This window comes from Larus michahellis, chromosome 7, assembly GCF_964199755.1.
Source record: "Larus michahellis chromosome 7, bLarMic1.1, whole genome shotgun sequence".
Lineage (NCBI taxonomy): Eukaryota > Metazoa > Chordata > Aves > Charadriiformes > Laridae > Larus > Larus michahellis.
The window spans coordinates 30895753-30917047 of NC_133902.1; the positions used below are offsets into that span (position 1 = coordinate 30895753).

Genomic DNA, 21295 nt, shown 5'->3' on the forward strand with positions numbered 1-21295 from the left:
ACTGTCACCTCGTCTAGCCCATACTTCCTCAGCTTCCTAATGAGGATGTTATGGGAGACAGTGTCAAAAGCCTTGCTAAGGTCAAGGTAGATGACATCTACGGCTCTCCCCTCATCCAGCCAACCCGTTATAACATCATAGAAAGCTATCAGATTGGTCAGGCATGATTTGCCCTTGGTAAATCCATGCTGACCACTTCCAATAACTTCCTGTTCCTCTATGTGTTTGGAGACGACATCCAGAATGAGTCGCTCTATTACCTTCCCAGGGACAGAGGTGAGACTAACCAGCCTGTAGTTCCCTGGGTCCTCCTTCTTGCTTTTTTTGAAGATTGGAGTGATGTCAGCCTTCCTCCAGTCCTCAGGCACCTCTCCTGTTCCCCATGACCTTGCAAAGACAATGGAGAGTGGTCTAGCGATAACATCTGCCAGCTCTCTCAGCACTCGCGGGTGCATCCTGTCAGGGCCCATGGATTTATGAATGTCCAGCTTGGCCAAGTGGTCTCTGACCCGGTCCTCCTCAACTAAGGGAAAATCTTCCTCTCTCCAGACCTTCCCCCTTGCCTCCAGGGTATGGGATGCGTGAGGGACGGCTTTATCAGTGACGACCGAAGAAAAGAAGGCATTCAGTAACTCTGCCTTCTCTGTGTCTTCCACCACTAGGGCACCCGTCTCATTCATCAGTGGACCTATATTTTCCCTAGTTTTCCTTTTTCTGTTGATATACTGGAAAAATCTCTTCTTGTTGTCTTTAACTGCAGTGGCCAAGCTGAGTTCTGATTGAACTTTGGCCCTTCTAATCTTCCCCCTGCATAGCTTTGTTATATCTTGATAATCCTCATAAGTTGCTAAGCCCCTTTTCCAGAGAATGTAAGCCTTCCTTTTTTTCCTGAGGTCCAGCCAAACAAAGCTCTCTATTTAGCCAGGCTGGCCTTCTTCCCCGTTGGCTCGTCTTTCGGGACATGGGGATGGCCTTCTCCTGTGCTTCTAAGAGCACCTGCTTGAAGTATGACCAGCTTTCCTGGGCACCTTTGCTCTTCAAAACTGCCTCCCAAGGGACTGTCATCTGTTTCCTTAACCATCACCAGAATCAAACTTTGTCTTTATTTCCATATATTCACAAGCATATTTCACATGCAAATGTCCTGCTCTTCAAAACTGGCGAGTTCCAATTCTTTGAAAGTGGAGCCAAAGTCCTGTTTATACAAAAAAAACCAAACCAGAGCATGTTGCATTCATATAAATTTACTAGGCAAGGTATAGTAAAGTTTGTTCACAAGAAACTGAATAGCACAATAGCACCCAAATGTATTTGTATCTGAAATGTAGTTAACATGTAGTTATATTTATAGTTATTCATCACTTATTTACAGTATCAGATGTAGCTCTTGCTTGAGAAGCAAGCAGCAGTGAGAGAAACATATTCCCCATGTGCTTTTAAGACTTACTGCTCATTCTGTTAATGAATGCAGGCTTCACCTTACTCTGTTAGCTCTTCTGCAATAACACAGCTGAAAGAAGTGGATCATTTTATAGTTCATACAACAACATAACTACTATTAGAGTTCCAAATACAAGGCCAATTTTGGCTTATTACCAGTACAAATTCAACATATTTGTGGCCATAAGAGACTACGGCAATACAAATGTGCTGAATGAAGAAACCCAGAAACAGCAAAGATCCGTAGACTTAACTCTACTGTCTCATGTATCTGTTGTTCTACAATTCTTCCTCCACCAAGGACGCTTCAGTGTGCAGAGTTTCCACTGAGCGTACAAGTAAAAATCATTGATTAATTCAATTCAACTCAAATTTGATTTTGCAGCTACTTGATAAAAATAAAGCAAGTCATTGTAGCATTTGCAAAAGTTACTTTCAGATGCAAAGCGGCCATCAGAAGTTAGAACAATCATATAATTACATTCTGCTGTACAAAAAAATATTATTTCCACCAATTGTTTCTCCTTAGTAATATCAGATGAACAGATTTTTTTTCTCTCTCCCTCAAGAAATCTGACAAAATCTACCATTTCTCAGAAAGGATATCTATTTCAGCTTCCTAAAACATTATCTAGTCACAGGGGTTTATGTAACATCTGAGTTATTTCCCAACTTTGCCAGTTTCTTCGTTCCAGTATAAATTCTCAATTCAGTTCATTACATAGCAATGACTAAGGCCAACTAACGCCTTTAATTTAGAGTCACAGGCAGAGTTATCTGTGGCAGTAGAACCAGTTTCTGCTTCCAAGTGTCCACTGCCAGACATTACAATATAGCAAGAAAAGCTAAGTAGGACGCGCAGCCATGTCATCCACCGTCATAGTTTATAGCCTTATGTACCAATGTAATTAGTCAGATGGTAGCACAGCTTGTAATTGCCAGAGTGCAATTGCAGCTTGTAAGGGGAAGATATGCACCCTACTCAGCCAATAGCTCCCAAAAGAGAGGCAGGCAAATGTGGAGATGACACCTGCATCAGATACCACAGCTACCTCAGGCTGCCACGGAGCTGTGTTGCAGAGTCACATTTCACTAGGCACTGTAAAAAGGAGTATGGTAGCCCAAGGAATACAAGCTGCTGGAAAGCCTTTGCTGTCTGTCTACAACAAATACAATACTGTTGTCCTCAGAACCCTTCCCACATTGTCAAGCCAACTAACACAAGTCTTTCAATTGCCATTCACTGTCCCTACTTCCTCACATAAGCACACTCCAAAATTTTATCCTTCTAGAAGTTATTATATTTTAAATTAGCTAGCTTTAATAATCATGGCTAAAAAAAAGCTTTAAAAGAAATAAAGCAGCACAGCTGCCAGGTAACAGGAGTATGCCATTTCAAAGATAGTAGATAGAGGAGAGGGCTTAAACTAGCTGGAGGCAGGAATTTGCATAATCACTCTTCCATTTCTAAGAAATAACTACACTTGGATTACACAAATCCCTTGCAGTGATCAATTAACTCTAAATTTGAAATTATTCTTACATGGACGTACTGAAAGGAACAAACTGTCTTCAAATACACGCTCACAATCTGACAGAACAAAAAAAAAATCTTTTATTTTGTAAAAAAATGTAGAGATCAAAATAAGAAATCTTCACAACAACAACTGCAGCATACAATACTCCTCTAGGAGGCAACAGAACCATTAGCACCATACTAGAACTCCAAAACCTAGCGATTTATGCTCAAATTAGCAGAGCCTAGGAGAGCTGCAGTGGCAGCTGATCCGCTCTAAAGCACAGAACTAAAAAATCAGAAGAGGCTTCCCTGTATTTCTCCATGAAAGGTTCCCCAATCTTTCCTGCTTTCTTTTTCTGCTTTTAAACAAACAAACAGCACAGCCTTCCTTGCCTATTGTAGAACCATCTAAAGACGAAAGTTTCCAGCTCTCCAATGCTACATCTTCACACATGCCAGAGTCCTATCACCCAAAATGCACATTTGCACCCTGTTCCATGTCCAGACACAAATGTACTCTTGTCTGACTCTGAAAAATCACGACAGTCCACAAAACTCACAGGCCTTTTGCCTTGCTCTCGTTGTAAGAGCTTGCCAGAAAAAGAACAGAAACAAGCAGACGACAGGTCAGTTTGTTCTTTATATCCATGTTCAGCCTGCTGAAAGCTGACCTGTTGTACTGCCCATCTGCTGACAGTGGTGGTAGCACTCAACGATACTGAACCAAGAATGAAGTCTAACTAAACAAACTATCACGATCAACAAAAACAAGTGAAACAAAGTTAGTAAAAGTTAACTCTGAAAACTGCTAAGCAAAAGTAGTGCCACCTTATTCAATAGATTTGTTCCCTCTGTGCCCTGAGAGCTGTATCTGCTCACTTTTCTAGCAAAGAATGTTTTTACAACCTTTTGCTCCTATTACCATAGCAATGGACACAACACAATATTGGCAGAGTGAGAAAGGGATTCTAGCCACTTATGCAGAGACTGTTAGCCAAGCTCTGGGTCTCCGTTCTGCACTCCTTGAGTAACTAGTGAACATTTTATAAATATAAAAGTCATGTCCTCAAGAGAGGAGTCCCAGCCTCATTCCCAAGGGTAGACTGCTAGAAAAAAGGGTTTTTCAGAAGTTTATCAATTTTGTTCGTGTTTGTAACAGAGTTGTCAACACGTAAAAAAACCAAAGGTTGCAGGAGGCTTTTCATTTTAACTAAACTCAAACTTTGCCATGCTGCTACAATTTAAGAATCTCAGAAAATAAGCCAAAAAAAAAACTTTTCTGCAAGCGCTGTAATTACCAGTTATTCTGTTTTCCCCAGTTTAACCAGCAGTTTTGGTCCATTTACTTCAAAATTAGAAGTAAACCTTCTGTCAATTGCTATGTAGCTCAAGAATAGCAAGCAAAGTCGCTATATTCAACCTGCAGCATATAACTTAACATCACAGCATAAAGTTTTCTGTAATTATTTCCAGCGAGATCTGTATTTTACACACACATTGTCCTAAGCATGACCTACTTTCACACTAATTACAGTGCTTCTTGCCCAGAAAGAGACTGTTCTATGCCAACAGTAACTCAATTTTTTAAAGCAATATAAGGACATTTTACATGCATAAAAGGATGTGCATTTAATCTCCCATATTAACTACGCTGCAACTGTAATGCAGTCATCTCCACACAATTTAAATAATATTTCTTTCTGCAAATTAGCCAATTACTTATTTTAAGAATTAACAAGTATCACAGTGAGGTATAAAAAACAATATGCTCGACAAAAAAATCCAACTTGGGCAAAATTTTTCTCCACAGACAATAATTCTTACATTCCCCAGACTGGAAAACACAGTGATTGTATTGCAGGTCACAAAGCCATTTCAGAATTTCTCTCCAGCAATATGGAGTTTTCCGTCTGCTAAAGAAAAGCCAGAACTTGAAACACATAATCTACCAGCGATAAAAGTCTTCTTGCTTAGCTATAAAGGATGATGTCTCAGAATATCAAGTCGGGACAAGCCTGAAGAGATTATACTTTTCTAAAAATTCCTTCAAAATAGTATCAAGGATTTCATACAATGAATGATTAAGACTGCTGTCTTAAAGCAAAGCATTGGCAGTACCTGATAGCCAAAATAATGGAACTGGACACGCCAACAGAAGTTCTACAAATTCTACACGGTTGTTTTTACTTGTTCACCCACAGAAAGTAGATTATGTCCCAAATACCTTCTTTGAATCAAGAGGATAGGAGGTTAATAAACTTAAATGACCAGCACTAACCCCATGAGAATGACAACAATACCAAACAAGAGTTTCTATTTCTAAAAAGTTCAAGTTCCTTTGTTCTAACATTTAAATGTCAGTTGAAGGCAGCACTTAACTATAAATTGTATGAATGCCACACAAAATTACATGCTAACAGTCTTTGAAAAACATGACTTCAGCAATATCCCAGTCAACATCCAGAAGTAGATCTCTGTTCAGGACCTTGTAGAGGCAGCAGCCAAGGACATACCTTGCAAAGAATCAGACAATCAAGTTATTTGGGATCCAACACAAGATGGAGCTCTCTAAACTTGAGAGCAATTATAAAATGAAAGATAAGCAGCACATACAATGGAACAAGAAGTTCTACCAAGTCTGTCACAAAATGTTGGTTATCACAAAAGCTAAAAGGGTGTTTCAGGAAAGGACAGATGAATGAATCAGACAAGGTCTCTGAAAGTAGTATAGAGCATCTGCAATGCCCAAAAATTAGCAGCTGCCCATCTTTGCACGTGTATTAATCATGTTCCAGACCTCAGCTTCCACTAAGTAACACTTTTTTACCACAGAAGCGGGGACTATTTTAAGATTATTTCCCCAAAACATGCACGCAATTTTTCTTTTCTCTGTTTGTCTAATGTGAGACAGATTTCCACCAGGCCCTTTTCAATTTTTTCAGATAGTGATTTCTGCACGTACTGGTGCTGTTCTGCCCAAGATCTGTATAAATATACCTTAGACACTCCTATATCAACCAGGACACATTTTTTTAAAGCTATGGAACACCTTTTTTTTTTTTTTTCTTCCAATCAATATTTATAGAGCGGGAAGAATTCATATTGGACAGACAAGACACCATCTGTCACAGACATCTTGGCAGAAGCTAAAAATGCACTGCTATTTTTCCCCTTCAACGGCCACATCCAGAGTAGCCCAATAAAACTTAAACTCAGAACTTTCATGAAGTAAATCAATCCACAAATATTTTGCTAAAAGAGTAACTTTAATCCCACAGTTAAGAATTATTATGCTGTTTTCCATATAGGGCAAATTTCATCATATCCAACTACAGCACCAATGCAAGATAGTTTTAGACATTCTGGTAACTCGCACAATGGCAAGAGCTCTCAGCCATAAAATACATGACGAAGGATGCAAGTATTACATGCAGTCTTGAAGCTGGCCAACTCAAACTGCACCAACAGCAAGCCTGCCACTTACAAGCATAATATAAGCACTATACCGTAATCTAGCAACTACTCACATCCTCATGCTTAGAATCATAGAATCATAGGGTTGGAAGGGACCTCTGGAGATCATCTAGTCCAACCCCCCTGCCAGAGCAGGGTCACCTACAGCAGGTTGCACAGGAACGCGTCCAGGCGGGTTTTGAATGTCTCCAGAGTTGGAGACTCCACCACCTCTCTGGACAGCCTGTTCCAGTGCTAGAGAGCATAACAGTGTTATACTGAAGTTACAGACATGAAAGATTATAGGATAAAAGTAGAAAGCGACACCGCAAACTTGTGAAAGAGCACAAGATCCCTCTCACAGCAGTTCTGTGCTGCATTACATGATAAGAAGAATCCCCACCTTTGTGTTTACATTCACCATAATTATGACACAGAATGCATCTCAAACTTCGCTTATTCACCCAATTTCAACAACATTCTTGTTCTGACAATTCTGACCTCTTTGTTGTCACAAGAATAGAAACATTAGAGATGTAACAACAAAATAACATTTCAATGCTGAATGCCTTTTCTATGTCACAAAAGGTTCTCTTGCCTCACATTCTTTCATTTTTTTATGTGAATTCATTTGCTTTCAAGTTGCCCTAATAGATTGTTACAACTGTATGTTGAGCAAGTTCTACTACCATCAGAAAAAAAAGGGCTTTTCTCTATACCCTAATGAGTGAAAGTGCTGCACAAATGACCTTTTCATTTGACAAGACACGTTTAAATATTATCACCTCTCTACCTATCTAGCTATGTTAATAAATAAAAGTGTTCTGGAAAGGCAAGAAGAGTTTCACAATATGAATAACAGAGAGGCTTTAAGACAGAGAGGCACAGAGAAACCAGGAATTTTCAAGCTGCTTTTAAGACAAGCAATTCTCTCCTTCATTTTGCAGAATGCCCAGCCAACAGTATAACCTCTAATCCTCCACCTTCCTAGACACAGGCAATTGGCTTTTTTGTAACACTCACCATCTTCCAGTCATCTTACTCAACACTTTATCCCTAAAACACAGGAAATACCACCCTCTTTCCCCCCCTACATTCAGCAGAGGAAACATACGCAAACAATTCTTGAAGGATTGTGTTCAAACACAGCCTTAAGTGCATATGAAATCCAGACCAAAATGTCCTTGGAAAAAAACTCCTTCCACTCTGTTTGTAAACAAAAGCAGTACTCACCCTGATTTGTAGAGTATGAGATCCAGAGATGAAAAGCATGATGTAAGAGCTGCGTTACTTAAAACCAAAACAATTAGGTACAAGAAGTTGACTGTTCAAGTGGTGATTTGTTTTGTGCAGAGGCACAAATGTAAAGAATGGCATCTACTTGCTACACAAAAAAAACCCCAAGAAAACAACAAAATAAAAAATAAAAAGAATGCAGTTTGACAAACTAACACAATACATACAAAACAAAAAAAACCCCAACCCTGAATAATCCTTTTTCTATGAATGTATAAATGGTTAAATAATTTATACCTCAGCATTAATTATCTGTCTGTTGATCAAGTGAGTCTATCTTGCATAATATATACACTCTATAAATCTTACTTAAATGAAGGGTCTTAATATGCTACAAATGTTTACAACAGGCTCATTACAGTGAAAATGTTTGTTTTCAAGGACCTCTGCATTTGGTATATATTATTATAGATTATGTATACAAATAAGTAAAACAAAAATTAGACTTTTATCCCTCTCCCTTGTTCTAGTCATCAAAACTGGATTCACCCTATTGTATTTGTGTTATATATCGAATTATTGACTAAAATAAATGTAAAGACTGTGTATTTAAAAAATCTAAAATGTAAGTTTTAAGCAGGTCATAACATGGTAAAGATTTACAAGAGTTCTATTAACTTGTCCCATCAAATGTTTATAGAAGTGTCCTCAATTTCGAAATGGTTTAAATTAACTATTATAACCACCAGACAACTATGACAGAGATTCAGAGTCTACAGATATGTTTTACTTTCTGTTATCCAAACTGATAGATTTATACAGATGCACATATAGTCAGAAAGAATTTCTTCTTTGTTTTAGGAAAGGACTGCTCTTATGACAATGCATTGAGAACTTGAAAAAACAAAAGTCTGCAAAAACAACATCCTCACTAGTTTAGGCTGACTACACACTACTCTCTCATTCAGAGTTTGCTCCTCAGAGCTTCTGCATGCTCAATCACTCTGCCCCTTCTGAGAGGGAGTCATTTCACGGGCATCACTTCCCTAAGCACATGAAAGCAAACAGGCCTAAATCTTTGAAGATAATTTCTGAGATCACCAACAGCTGGATAAAGTGAGAAAACTGAGAAGTATATCAGAAAACCGTGCATACTGATTTATCATAGCTAACAAATACATGTAATGTCACAGTTTTGTGCTTCTCTACAACTCCATTCACTCACAGTTCTCTAGTTATTAGCTATGGTGGGAAAACCCAATTAATTTCCCTAGCACAATTTCAGCACTTGCATATATATACTCCACCACATAAAAATCTTTAGTCCTCTTTCCTACATGTGAAATGTATCTAGATAATATCTTAATTGTCATGAGCAACTTGACAAATTAATTCCCTCTCCTTGGAAGGCCAAACCAACACCAATTTGTGCAGTAAGCATTTCAAAGGAATCAGGATATATGGTATTCAGAATACAGAAAATATATTAAATAGGTGCAATATCCCAAATAATCCAGTGAAATAGATTACAGTGGACAACACAAAACATGTCATATAATGGGCATAAAACTCCATCGTGGACCAATTCAGAAAATTGCAAGGCAAAAACATACGAAAGAAAAAGACAAAACTGCTTATATTCTCATTATTTATTTAAGATGTTTAGCCTTTTTTAGAATGCCATTAAATCCTGCGCCTTAACTCACAGCAATAATTCCACAGATTACGTTAAATAGCATTACCTATCAAACTAAATTTATTATCCATGTATTTTACCCAAGAAAAGTAGAAAACTGGTGTACATAGTTCATACTCTTCACAACTTTATTTGCATATTCTTATATTTTATTATTTATTTTGTGTCAGAAAAAAGAGCCCCTTTTTTGAGGTTCTGCTCATATAGGCATTTTTCAATCTCTGATATCTGTCATCCACCTCAGCCTCCTATTTTTCTGCTAGCAGAGTGGGGGTAAGAGGTTGGCTTTTGGTTTTAGTATTTGCCCTTTTAGATATATTTATAAATAATGAAAATTACTGTAAAGTTTCCATAATGGCATAGTATCTTTAGTATTCTATTATGTAAAAGGTATTTTTCTTCTTTCGGCTAAATACTTTGTGTTCCCACGCACATACTCTCCAGACAGATAAACTTATGTTAACTGATTCAAAATAGCCATTTAATTTAGGATATTTAACATATTTACACTCCCCACAAGTTGCAGCAGACCTGTGTTCTTTACCCAATAAAAAAGCAGGTAGACAACAAACTTTTGCACTCTGCAGCATTCTGCCTCACTTATAAAGCTATGGACAAGCTCCACCTCTCATGCCAGCTTACAAATTTACCACCTAGTTAAAAAATTAGAGTGAACTACAAACTTTGCAATATCCAACACCTCTCAAATTTCCAGTTCAAAAGGATACTCTTTGAAATAATTTTGAGAATTTGCACTGTATATTCTGTAAACACATACTATTTAATCATTGTTATTAAAGGAAATCAAGACAAATCTGTGTGCTTTGAATTCATCCTAGACCACTCAGTAATAAATGGCTTTGTATATTTTGTTTGTTAAACAGACTAAAGTTTTCTCTTTGAAAAGACATCAGACTAAAAAAATTCTATTTCAGCTATGTTTATATACCCCTGTCTGCTAAGAACAGCAGTAGCAAGAACAGACTTTGACTGTTCTATGAGACAGACTATACAGAAAGACAAACACTAATTCTGCTTTCAAAAGTCGCATATTACAGAAGGTTATCTGTTATGACCCTTTCATGTTTAACAAGTGTCAGCCTCTACTGCTCACAATTTTCACTAGGGGGGAGCAGAAACATCACCTGCCTTTCACTACTAACCTTCAGGCCCAAAGAGCAGCACCACTGCTGCGCAAAAGCTTGAAATAACCAAGTTTGATGCCTGGTATCTTGAAGAACTTCTCTCTTACCTTACAATCGTCAATCTAACTGCCCTCAGCAGGGATGGGCCCACTCCTTCCCTACTTCATTCCCCCACCTCCCTCTTTTCACGCTCCTGCCATCACTGAGCAAAGACACAATGCTTTTCTTGTCCTAGTTAGTTTTCTGTTGGTTTAGCTAACTGAACTGGCTCATAAATAATGAGATAAGGACCAGACACAGGACAAGGATATAGGTAGAACTAGAAGCAGAAAGATGTTACATCAGCTCAGCAATCTTGCCCCTAAATAGCAGTAAAGCCTGATATTTGCAGCTTTTGACAGACACTGCTTTAATTTCTAGCCACCTTACATTCCAAAGGTTTACAGGTGAGTAACAGGAAGAATTTATACACTTAGCAATTTTAAATTTAAGTTTTCAAATCTACAAAACCAGACTTTTCCAGGATGGTCCAGCAAGCAGACCATTCAACCTCAATACTTCAACACTGGACAAGCCTGTTAGGGCAGGCCTTTGTAAACCTCAATCTGAATGCCTCTTAGTATTCCTGCACCCAGCACAAAATTCAGAGCCACTGACAGAGCTGCCCAGCTGGTAACACACTGAACAAAATGGAAGTTGCTCTCTGCCTTCCATTGCTGGAAAGACTGGGGCAGTCTTCTGAAACCCTCAATCCCATCAGTGAAACTTTAACACTGACAAGCAAGTAAATATTGTTTTTTAAACCTTTCATAAGCCACTCAAAAGCAAAACTTTCTATTTTTTTCTACATAGCTATGATACGAAGATTTCCTTCAACTCTCAAATTCATATTTAAACCACTTTCTTCTCCTTCCTTGAACCCAGTGAACTGGTTCATATTATCACAAAAAACCAAAACATCACAGAAATTCTTGCAAGCTTTATCCTAATTCTTTATCAAAAAAGGTTAACCAAAAAGAATAACAGAAATTAACATCTACTTTGTAATGATGTTTATCAACCTCCCAATAATTTTTCCATAAAACGTTTCCCACAAAATATCAAAAATCAGGATCATCAGCTTATTTTATCATTTATTTCCAACAGAATTCATAATATGACAGATAGTTATAGAAATATAAAAGATAATAGTTCACAATATAGGAAACAGTTCTGAAGTTTATCTATTTCTTCGTTTAAGTATCAGTTTGAAAATTGAAAACAAATGAAATCATTTTGATAACAACAGCATGCAGGTTGAAATAAGCATCTTCAAACAAAAGCACCTCAGTCTTCCCTAAAATCTGTTATAGTATCAGCTGCAATAGCAATTTAATAGCCACGATCTGATCTTCTAAGAGTATAGTTTTATAAACCTGATGTGATCTATAGCATAAATCAACTTTGACAAAAGAACAGCCAGCTCAAAAATAGACAAAAGACCCCAAAGTTATTCCCAAGAATTTTGACAGAGTTCATACTTATTAAAGCAGTAAATTCACAACAAAATTACAAAATACCCTAATAAAAACATTGACATTTACCTACAAGAGATTTTAACTTTAAGAAAATATGCTAAATTTACAACTTCAGCACAAAGCTAGCTTTGGCTATGTGTATAACCAAAAACATACAGGCTACCAAAACCCCAAACCAAATAATATTTGTTTCTCATCCTGCAATTCACTGAGCATAAAATCAACTTCATTACCATAACACTAAGCCAATAATAATAAAACCAACACTTATATTTCAAACTGGAAGACTACTGAGAATAGATATTACAATAACATCTACTGGGAAATAAGCTACAGGAAAAGTGAATAGCATATATAGAGTCCATAGTTCAGAGCGTATCACTATAAATTTGACAGAGCAACTTGCTCATTGCACACGGGAACCAGAAAATCAAGATTTCTCACTGAAATAGGCACAACACATTTGCAAGAACATATTAGTTCATTCACTTCAAGAAAAAATTGCCAACCTAACCTGTGAGAACCCTGGAAAGAGGAAATGCACCTAAATTCAGTGTGCTGTGATTACATGCTTCATCTGCTGACATGCAGTTTTGCTTCATAAAATATCAGTAGCCCAATGAGTAAAGTTCCAGGTACGGGTATCCAATAAAATATACAGAACTTAGATTACTGAGCAAGAGTTTAATTTCAGATGCACAATTAAGTGCGGAAAGATAGTATTTGAAAACAAAATCCAAGAAAAATGGAATAGCTAGACATAGAGTCTATTGAAAATTTGCTGCAAACCTTGGTACTTAAATCAATGTTTTCTTCAATAAAATATTCTGCTGAATGTAACAGAGTAAGATTTCACTTGCTTAAAGCAGTGACTGGAGAAGCTCTTGTCTTACATGGTGCACCACAGTGGTGCACCACTTCCTGCCTTAAAATCTACAGCGCTAAGCCACAAAGATTAATGACTGCAAACGCAAGTAAAACACAAGCAACAAACAATAAATTTCAGAGAGCTTATTAACTGTAGCATGCAGAAGCTTGCTACTCCAAATTACAATTCTTGATCAATACTATTCAATAACCACAATTTGAAAATAAACTACAGAAGCGAACAACTAGAATGCCACTTGTAACTAACGTTTAGGATTACAACACTTAGTTGCATATTTACAACCTGCATATTTACAAATTTTATTTTCCCACCTATACATACAGTATTACCAGCAGCAACTCCCATTACCACTAATAAGATGGCTTATGCTATTTCCACATCCACTCAATAGAGAATCAATCTTACTCTTCCTGAACTCCATGTTGAACTTGTGACACTATTAAATGCATTAAATTTGCTTTCCTGGCAAAACATTGCACAGTTAATGCAAAGGAAAAGTAGATTGGTTAAGTGATAAATACTTCACCAACTTTGCTAGCTACATTGATTCACCTAAAAGGAACCAGACAAGATGGTCCTATACCTAGATTATCCTCACTAAACTTAGCAACCTATTAACAAGCTCAGTGTAAACCTTGAGTATAGAGACATGCAATAACAATTTATGCAACCATTTAAGCAACAGTATCTTCAAGCAACAGTATCTGCCAACCTTCTTTTAAATTATCAGGTTCTTAAAGTTTAGACACTTGGAGATACAGTAAGTAAAAGGCAAGGAGGAAAAGAAAAAGTAAAGAACCCAAAGAGATCACTAGTATTATTATTGGTTCCTTTATAGTAGCACCAGAATCCACCATGCAGTCACTTACGCCTTAAGGGTGCATGGAGAAAAGAGGATTGTGAAACCTCTTGCAGGCTGAACATGAGAGAGCACCAGAGGGGAGACACTGAAGAAAGTAGTAAGACTTTCACTTAGTTAGCCAGCTACTTCAAATTTGCAGAAAGCATCACTTCTTGAAATCAAAAGAACAGTGGCCACATACAGTCTTATTAATTGTTAAGCTTAGTTTCCCTTTAATTGTTGATATTTATTGATAACGACCAACACAAGTAATTGTTAACAGGAAGTGTACGGAAGAAATATCCCCTTAGGCGTATGTATGGGGTTTACGTGGCAAGGTTTTGGTAGCAGCGTGGCTGCAGGGGTGGCCTCTGTGAGAAGAGACCGGGAGCTGCACCCATGTCAGACAGAGCCAGTTCTAGCCAGCTCCAAAACAGACCCACCACTGTCCAAAGCTGAGCTGGACAGTGATGCTGGTGGTACCTCTGTGATAACATATTTAAGAAAGAGTAAAAAAACACTGCGAAGCAGCTGTGACAGAGAGGAGTGAGAAAAATTGGAGTGAAACAACGCTGCAGACACCAAAGTCAGAGAAGGAGGCTGGGGAGGAGGTATTTCCAGGCACTGGAGCGGAGATCCCCCTGCAGCTCATGGAGATGACCATGGTAACACAGGTTATCCCCCTGCAGCTGATGGAGGACCATGGTGGAGCAGATATCCACACTGCAGCCCATGGAGGACCCCATGCTGCAGCAGAGGGATATGATCTGAATAAAGCTGCAGCCCATGCAGAGCCCAGGTTGGAGCAGGCTCCTGGCAGGAGCTGTGGCCTATGGAGAGGAGTCCATGCAGAAGCAGGTTTTCCAGCAGGAACTATAGCCCATGGAAGACCCACACTGGAGCACTCTGTTTCTGCAGGACTGTAACTTGTTGGGAAGGATCCATGATGGAGCAGTTCTTGAAGAACTGCAGCCCATGGGAAGGACCCATGCTGGAACACTTTGTGAAGGACTGTATCCTGTGGTAGGGACCCCACGCTGGAGCCGTGGAAGCGTGTGAGGAGTAATGAGTGGCAGAGACAAAGTGCCACTGACCACAACCTGACCACAATCCCCATTCCCCATCCCCCTGCACCACTCTGGAAGAGGAGGCAGAAGAGTTGGGAATGAAGGAGTGAAGTTGAGCCTGAGAAGAAGGGAGGAGTGGGGGAAAGGTGGTTTTAGTTTGGGTTTTGTCTCTCACTATCCTACTCTATTTCTAATTGGCAATAAATTAATATTCCTCAAGTCAAGTCTCTTTTGCCCATGACAGTAATCGGTGAGCAATCTCCCTGCCCTTATTTCAACCCATGAGCTTTTTTTTTCTTACTTTCTCCTGTTGTTCTGCTGAGGATGGAGAATGAGAATTGCTTGGTAGGCACCTGGTAGACAGTCAAGGTTAACCCACCATAGCATACTACTTCAATTTTAAAATCATACAGTTTCTATGAAGTCCTACCATAGCCTGGTATTCACTCATTGCCCTTAGGAGAAGGATACTATAGCGTATTGTCCGCACATCCGTTATTGATATTTCATTAGTTTCCCAGTAATTTTAAAGGGTTTCAACTTGTCAGCATCTTCCTGAAGTTGTAGACTAATATTCACTGGAGCTAATCAATATCTACTTTCATGCCTGCAGAACAAGTGTTCCATCAATGCTAAGCTTCATCACCTCTTCACCAAAGCTGGATTATAAAAGAAACAAGTTTAAGGAATAGAAACGTTGAAACAACTTTCCTCTGATATTTACATTTCTGATTGTTAAATAAATTTTACAAATCTAACTTGGTTGCCTTTGTAAAGGTGATACACATCTCATCTTCAATAAAGAGAACAGAGATCTTTCTTGAACTTGTTTATAAACCATAATACCTGCAATTCCCTATACACTTACACAAGTTATATACTGGTACCAGTCACTACAAGCAACTCTGCAGAAATTTCACATTACTGAAGCTATAACCACTAAGTTACTATTTGTAAAGGACCACCATTTCTGTAATTTAAAACTAGTACGCTAATAGATGACTTACTCTCTTGTTCAGCCTACTGGAAGATGCTTCCAAATCTACAGCTGCTCGGTTTTGCTTAGAAGGTCTAATTAAAATTAAGAGATAGTAGCAAACAACTATGAAACTCATTGATTTACAGACTGTAGTAAAATCACTGAGAAATAAGTAGTTTTCACCTTTATGTCTATTTAAATAAAGCTATCTGCAGGAGCTGAAAGCAGGTACTTCTAATAACCAGAAGGATGGAATATTAAGAACAGCAGTAAAAATCCCCTTCCCATCCTTCCCCTCACAAACACCAGCAGGCTGTTTCTGTACGTAAAATGCAACACAGTCATGGCAACCTGAAGACTACGAAGAGAGGAAAACCAGAAGCTCACTCTTCAGTCTCTAGAGCTGACAAGTAAAGCATAATAATCTTGAAAGGCTAAGAAATACAGAGCCTTTTAGAAGAATCTGGACAACACTGCACACAGAAATCCTACGCTCCTTCTGAAAGCTGAGCAGGGCACAGAGGCTTAGCTTTTCACTCAATTCTGCATGCTAACTTTGGTGGTGGGACTTCCCCTTACCCCAGATCTGTTCCTGATAGATAGTTACGGGCTGAAATGCCTCCATCTGGTAATTTTTTATGACTCTCTTAACAAAGAGCTAGCAGACACAACCATTCAGTCACTCTAGAAAGCTCCATGCATTTTACAAAATGAAAAGCTGATTTTTTAAAAGAGCGATGATCACAAGAAACAAGCAAAACATTATTCCAGAATAGACTTATACAGGACAAGCTCAAAGAAACTGGACAGTCCAAGATAATGTTGGAATTTATGTTAGTATACCAGTAACAAGATGTGCAAATCACAAAATTGCTTGGTCTTGTTACTTACACCATCATAACTAGAATTTTTGTTTAGGATACTCCTGAACAAAAATCATGCAGGAATATGAAAATTTTGTAAACACAGCACACTGTCCAGTATAACTATTCTCTGTTTTTTATGAAAGACCCAGATAAATCCATGTAGACTGCAAATATGGTCTTTTTTTATAATATCAAGTACATCAGATAATTAAGTTTTATAGAATAACTCTGTTGCAGTTTAGACTGAGACTGAACTTTGTAACAGAGGACACAGCACTAGTACATAAAGTGTTGAACAGACAGTATAAAATTTAACCTGTGATTGACATCGTGTCAGATACCAGAAAAACATTCTCTGAAATAAAAATGTGTGTCTTCCCCTTCTCTTTTAGAGAGACATAGAAATATGTCTCCCTGACAATATTTCTCTCTATGATATAGAAATAACATGTATAATTTCTCAGTTATTAGAAGAATAAGACCTTTTTGGCAAGAAAAGTTATTTGATTTCTGTAGTAATGCAAGCAGATTAAAGTGACCAATTTATGCATTTATGCTTAAAACCAAATTATTAAAACATTATTAAAGTAGAATCATAATCATAGGAAATGTATTAAACTAATTGCTGTAGTATGCAAATTGAAATTATACTTCAAGTTTTTCTTCTGTCAATTTACTTTCCTGTTTAATGGAGTAGTGTCTCCTGAAAAATACACCAGCTTACCAGGTAACTGATTGGCTGGAAGGCTGTGAGTCCAACTTACACAGTGGGAAAATTTAAAAAGAACAACCATTGGTGAAGAACAATGAATGAAAAAAAATATTTTTCCCAAACAGTAGCCTTTCCTCCGTCATTGCTGCAGGTCCATTTATCAAATATTTGCTGTATTTCCTATCATTTCCCACAAAACTTTAAGCTGATGTGCTCTGATATACTGTATCACAGACTCAAGGGAAGGTAACAATTTATGTAACATTCCCTGTTGCTGAAGTAATGGAGCTCACCAAGTATCAATCATAATTTGGATAAACACTGACAGAATTTTAAAAAATGGATTTTTCATTTCGTAAGTCAAATGAGTTGCAGTCACCACAACTCTACTACTATGACCTATCAATTTCCACACGTAAGAGATTACATGTTACATTATTTTGAAGCTGCTATGATGTTGCTAATGGAAGGAAAGAGAAAAAACACATTCACTTCAGCACCGAACTTCAAATTATCTGTTAAACTGACCTATGCCTCCACTGACTTTTGCAACAGTTTTTATACTTGACAATAAAACCTCAAAGCATCATCTGACACAAAAAGAGAAGGAAGCGGCTTGTCTACTGGAAAACACAGGCCAATGCAGCCTTCAATGTCCCCATTACCGCACTATCATCCTGCAGATCAAGTTCAGATCTCGGAGAGCTTCTGAGACTCCTCTAGGAGATCTCAAGAATATCCACGACAAAACCTTCTGTCAACAACGAAATGCTGAAGGATTACAATAGAATTAGTCCACCTTCACTACATGACTTTCCGGATGATTACTCTTCCACATGCTTCCAAGCTATCACATGCCCATCTTCACTACAAAATACAAGGCTGCTGTTTTTGAATATAATTTGGACTTAATTGCCCATAATAGCTTCGGAATAATTATTATTATTAGAAGGAAAATCTCCAACTAACCAATAGTTATATCAATTTACCTATTCCCACTCTTGCAGAGAAGAAAAAATCAGCTTTGTATAAGATCCTGCGCAGGAGTTTATGTAGTTCTGGTACTGTGAAGGTGGGGTGGGTTCACTGACAGATTTTTTACTAGGGGACTCGCATCACTAAATCCAGAATCCCCTCATACTGGACCTCTTCTCTACAATAATCCCACTCTATGGTCTTTCAGCCAATTCCAAAGGCTAGAGCCTGGCTGACGTCCTCCATTCTCCACTTGTTTAAAATTTAAACATGTTCATGCTGTGACCCATACTGCACATCACAGTCAACACTCACAATACAATTTCATTCTTTCATTCTCACCTCCCCCTTAAAGCTCTCTGTTGTCACGATGCTTAGATAAATTGCCAACAGTTGGGGTATTGCTGTGTGGTGGCCAGAATCCATCAGGCTGACCAAGAGTGCTTCATTCTTTTCCTTCACTCACCATCTGTCTGTATCCATCTCCTATTATCTTAGACTGTCCTTACAGACTGTATGCTGTCTGGGGCAATAACCATATTTTTTTGTTCTCTATTTGTACAAAACAACATAGAGTTCTCTGTAGTTTTTATTAAAACAATAAAAGCGGAGCTGTTCAATACAGATTTTCTAAACTTTGGTTTATAGGAAGAACACAAAAAAGGGTCAGAGAAAGAACAAAAAAACTCCAAACTACATCCACCTCTTCCTGTCCAGTTCTGCCTTTCAAGACTCCTCTCCCCTATTCCAGAAAAATCAGTTTCTCAGTTTTCAAAAAAGCATACATTTAAATACATGTATGTCACGTTATGACTGTAAGAAAATATTTCAATATATTTCTCTTAAGGAACACAAGTCCCACTAATTCAACATAGGAAAAGTTATTACATAATAGAAAACATCTATGTAGTTTCACTGTAATTGACGTGTTTTGTAAATGACCCAAAATATGCAAAGTCTTCTCTCTGAAGGGCAGCTGGTCACTCAACAATTCAAAAGAAATAGAGCTTTTTTACAGGGACATTTTTACGTACTCTCTGTCACTGGTTAAATGTTTTCTCCCATTTTCGCTGCTAGAATAATCTCACCACAGATCTCATCCCTACTTGTCGTCTGGAAACACACAAGCACTCTCCACTTAAGGGACTGAAAGCAAAAATAAAACTGGGACCCTTTGTACTTCTCTCAACATTGGCGGCACAAACCCACCTCCCCCTCATTTCATTCCTACAGACTCAGACCCTTCTTAGGAATGATGGACAGGTAATATTTCTTCTGTTTGTTTGTTTTGGGGGAACTCTTTCATTTGGCCCTACAATCACTATCAGAGAAAACTGACTATATTTTGCTTCTCTTCTTAGTAAAAAGAGAAACAGAGGAAAAATCCAAAGTCCTAAGATCAACCTGGCAAAAATCACATGCTGCGGTAGCAACTTGTGCTTGATCTCTTTCTCCCTAATTCTGTATCATCTCCACTACATCACACTTTCATCCCGCACCTATCACTTGGTAGCTGCCCATCCTATCGAATACTGCGGCGCTACTTGGGAAGGGAAATATAAACCGTCAGGCATATCCCAATTAAAATGTGTGTCATTGTGCTCTAAATTAACAAGCACGAATACTGTATTTACAGCAGTCAGATATCACCTCGGTTTATCACATCATCTCAGTGCTGTCAGCAAAGGGGAGTGGAAGGTGGGAAGGGAACGAAAAGGAGCGACAGAGACACAATACGAAATAAATATTCAACACGCTCACAAAGTGGAAGGAATTTAATTTAGAAATCAATTAAATATTTAAACGCCTCGTCACGCCGGGGTAGTTCATTCTGGAGGTGAACCGGCTTTCCACGTCCCCGGGCTGCAGCAGCCGGTGCCACCCGCCTGTCACCCTCCCATCGCCAAGGGGACGGGGGTAGCACGACCCCGCTCCCCTCACCCGCCCGCCCACCCACCCGGGACCGAGGGCAGCCTCACGGCAAACGGCTGGGGGACACACACACGATCCTGCCCGGCCGGGGCTGCCCACCCTCCGCCGCCTCAGCGCCGCGCCGCCGGGGCCACCGACCGTTAGGCGGTGGAAGGCGACCGTTAGGCGAGGACGGCGACCGTTAGGCTGCGCACGCCCCGCCCCCCTCTCCGCCGCACCTGGATGTAGTTGGTCTCGCAGTACTCGGCCACCCGCTCCAGGTTCGTGTAGCTGTCGAACAGGGCCCGGCGCCCCCCCGGGATCTCCTCCTCCAGCAGCATCTGCAGCTCCGCCATCTTCACATCCTCTCACCCCGTCCGTCCGTCCGTCCGTCCGTCCGTCCCTCCTCCTCCTCGTCCCGTCCCCCCCCCCTCCGCCCCCTGCCCCCTCCGCGCGCGCGCTCGCGCCGCCACCCACCCACCCCCCACCCCCACGGCGCTACCCGCCGCCCGGGCCCGGCCTCGCGCCGCGGGCAGGGAGCGCGCGCCAGACCCCCACCGCGGCGGGGGCGGGGCGCGGCCGGGCAACACCTCCTGCGCATGCGCACGCCCCCCGCCCCCCCCTTCTCACACCCCCTCCCGGGCGCCCACTTCCGGCCCGGTGGAGCGCGGCGGGCGGCATCCGGGAGGGACCGGGCCGGGTCGCACCTCACGGCCGGAGACGAGGGGAGGGGGCCCTCCCGCCTCCTTCACCGTGAGCATCTCGTAAGAAAAGCCCCTGGAATGAGTGAATCCTGTGTCATTTTATTTTAGGGGTTTCTTTTAATGGCCGTTCGCAGGTAGGGGCTCGGGCCCCGCACTCTCGCCCCGGTAGCGGCAGCGAGTGTCTCACCGAGCGGTTGCCCTCGGGGTGTCCCCCGGCACCAGAGCTGGCACCAGCTGCCGCGGCCCAGCATTAGTCCGAAGGGCCGACACCAAATAGAGATGTGTGTTTTCATTTTGGGAAGTCTTGGCTTTTTCTTTTTTTCGTCGTTCTGGATTAATTTACTC

At 39.8% G+C, this 21295-nt stretch overlaps 1 protein-coding gene across 18 annotated transcripts in view; it reads right to left on the minus strand.

The window, feature by feature from the left end:
* Nucleotides 1–20693, minus strand: part of ABI2 (abl interactor 2) — a 67161-nt gene extending 46468 nt beyond the window's left edge. For 13 of the 18 annotated variants that reach the window (XM_074595920.1, XM_074595917.1, XM_074595919.1 and 10 more), the window contains exon 1: nt 20486–20693. In XM_074595920.1, the coding sequence (XP_074452021.1) occupies nt 20486–20602 (117 nt within the window). In that variant the 5' untranslated portion in view covers nt 20603–20693. The remainder of the gene's footprint in view (nt 1–20485) is intronic. The other 5 variants (XM_074595923.1, XM_074595922.1, XM_074595921.1 and 2 more) reach the window with 1 other exon arrangement.
* Between the last annotated feature and the right edge of the window lie 602 nt (nt 20694–21295).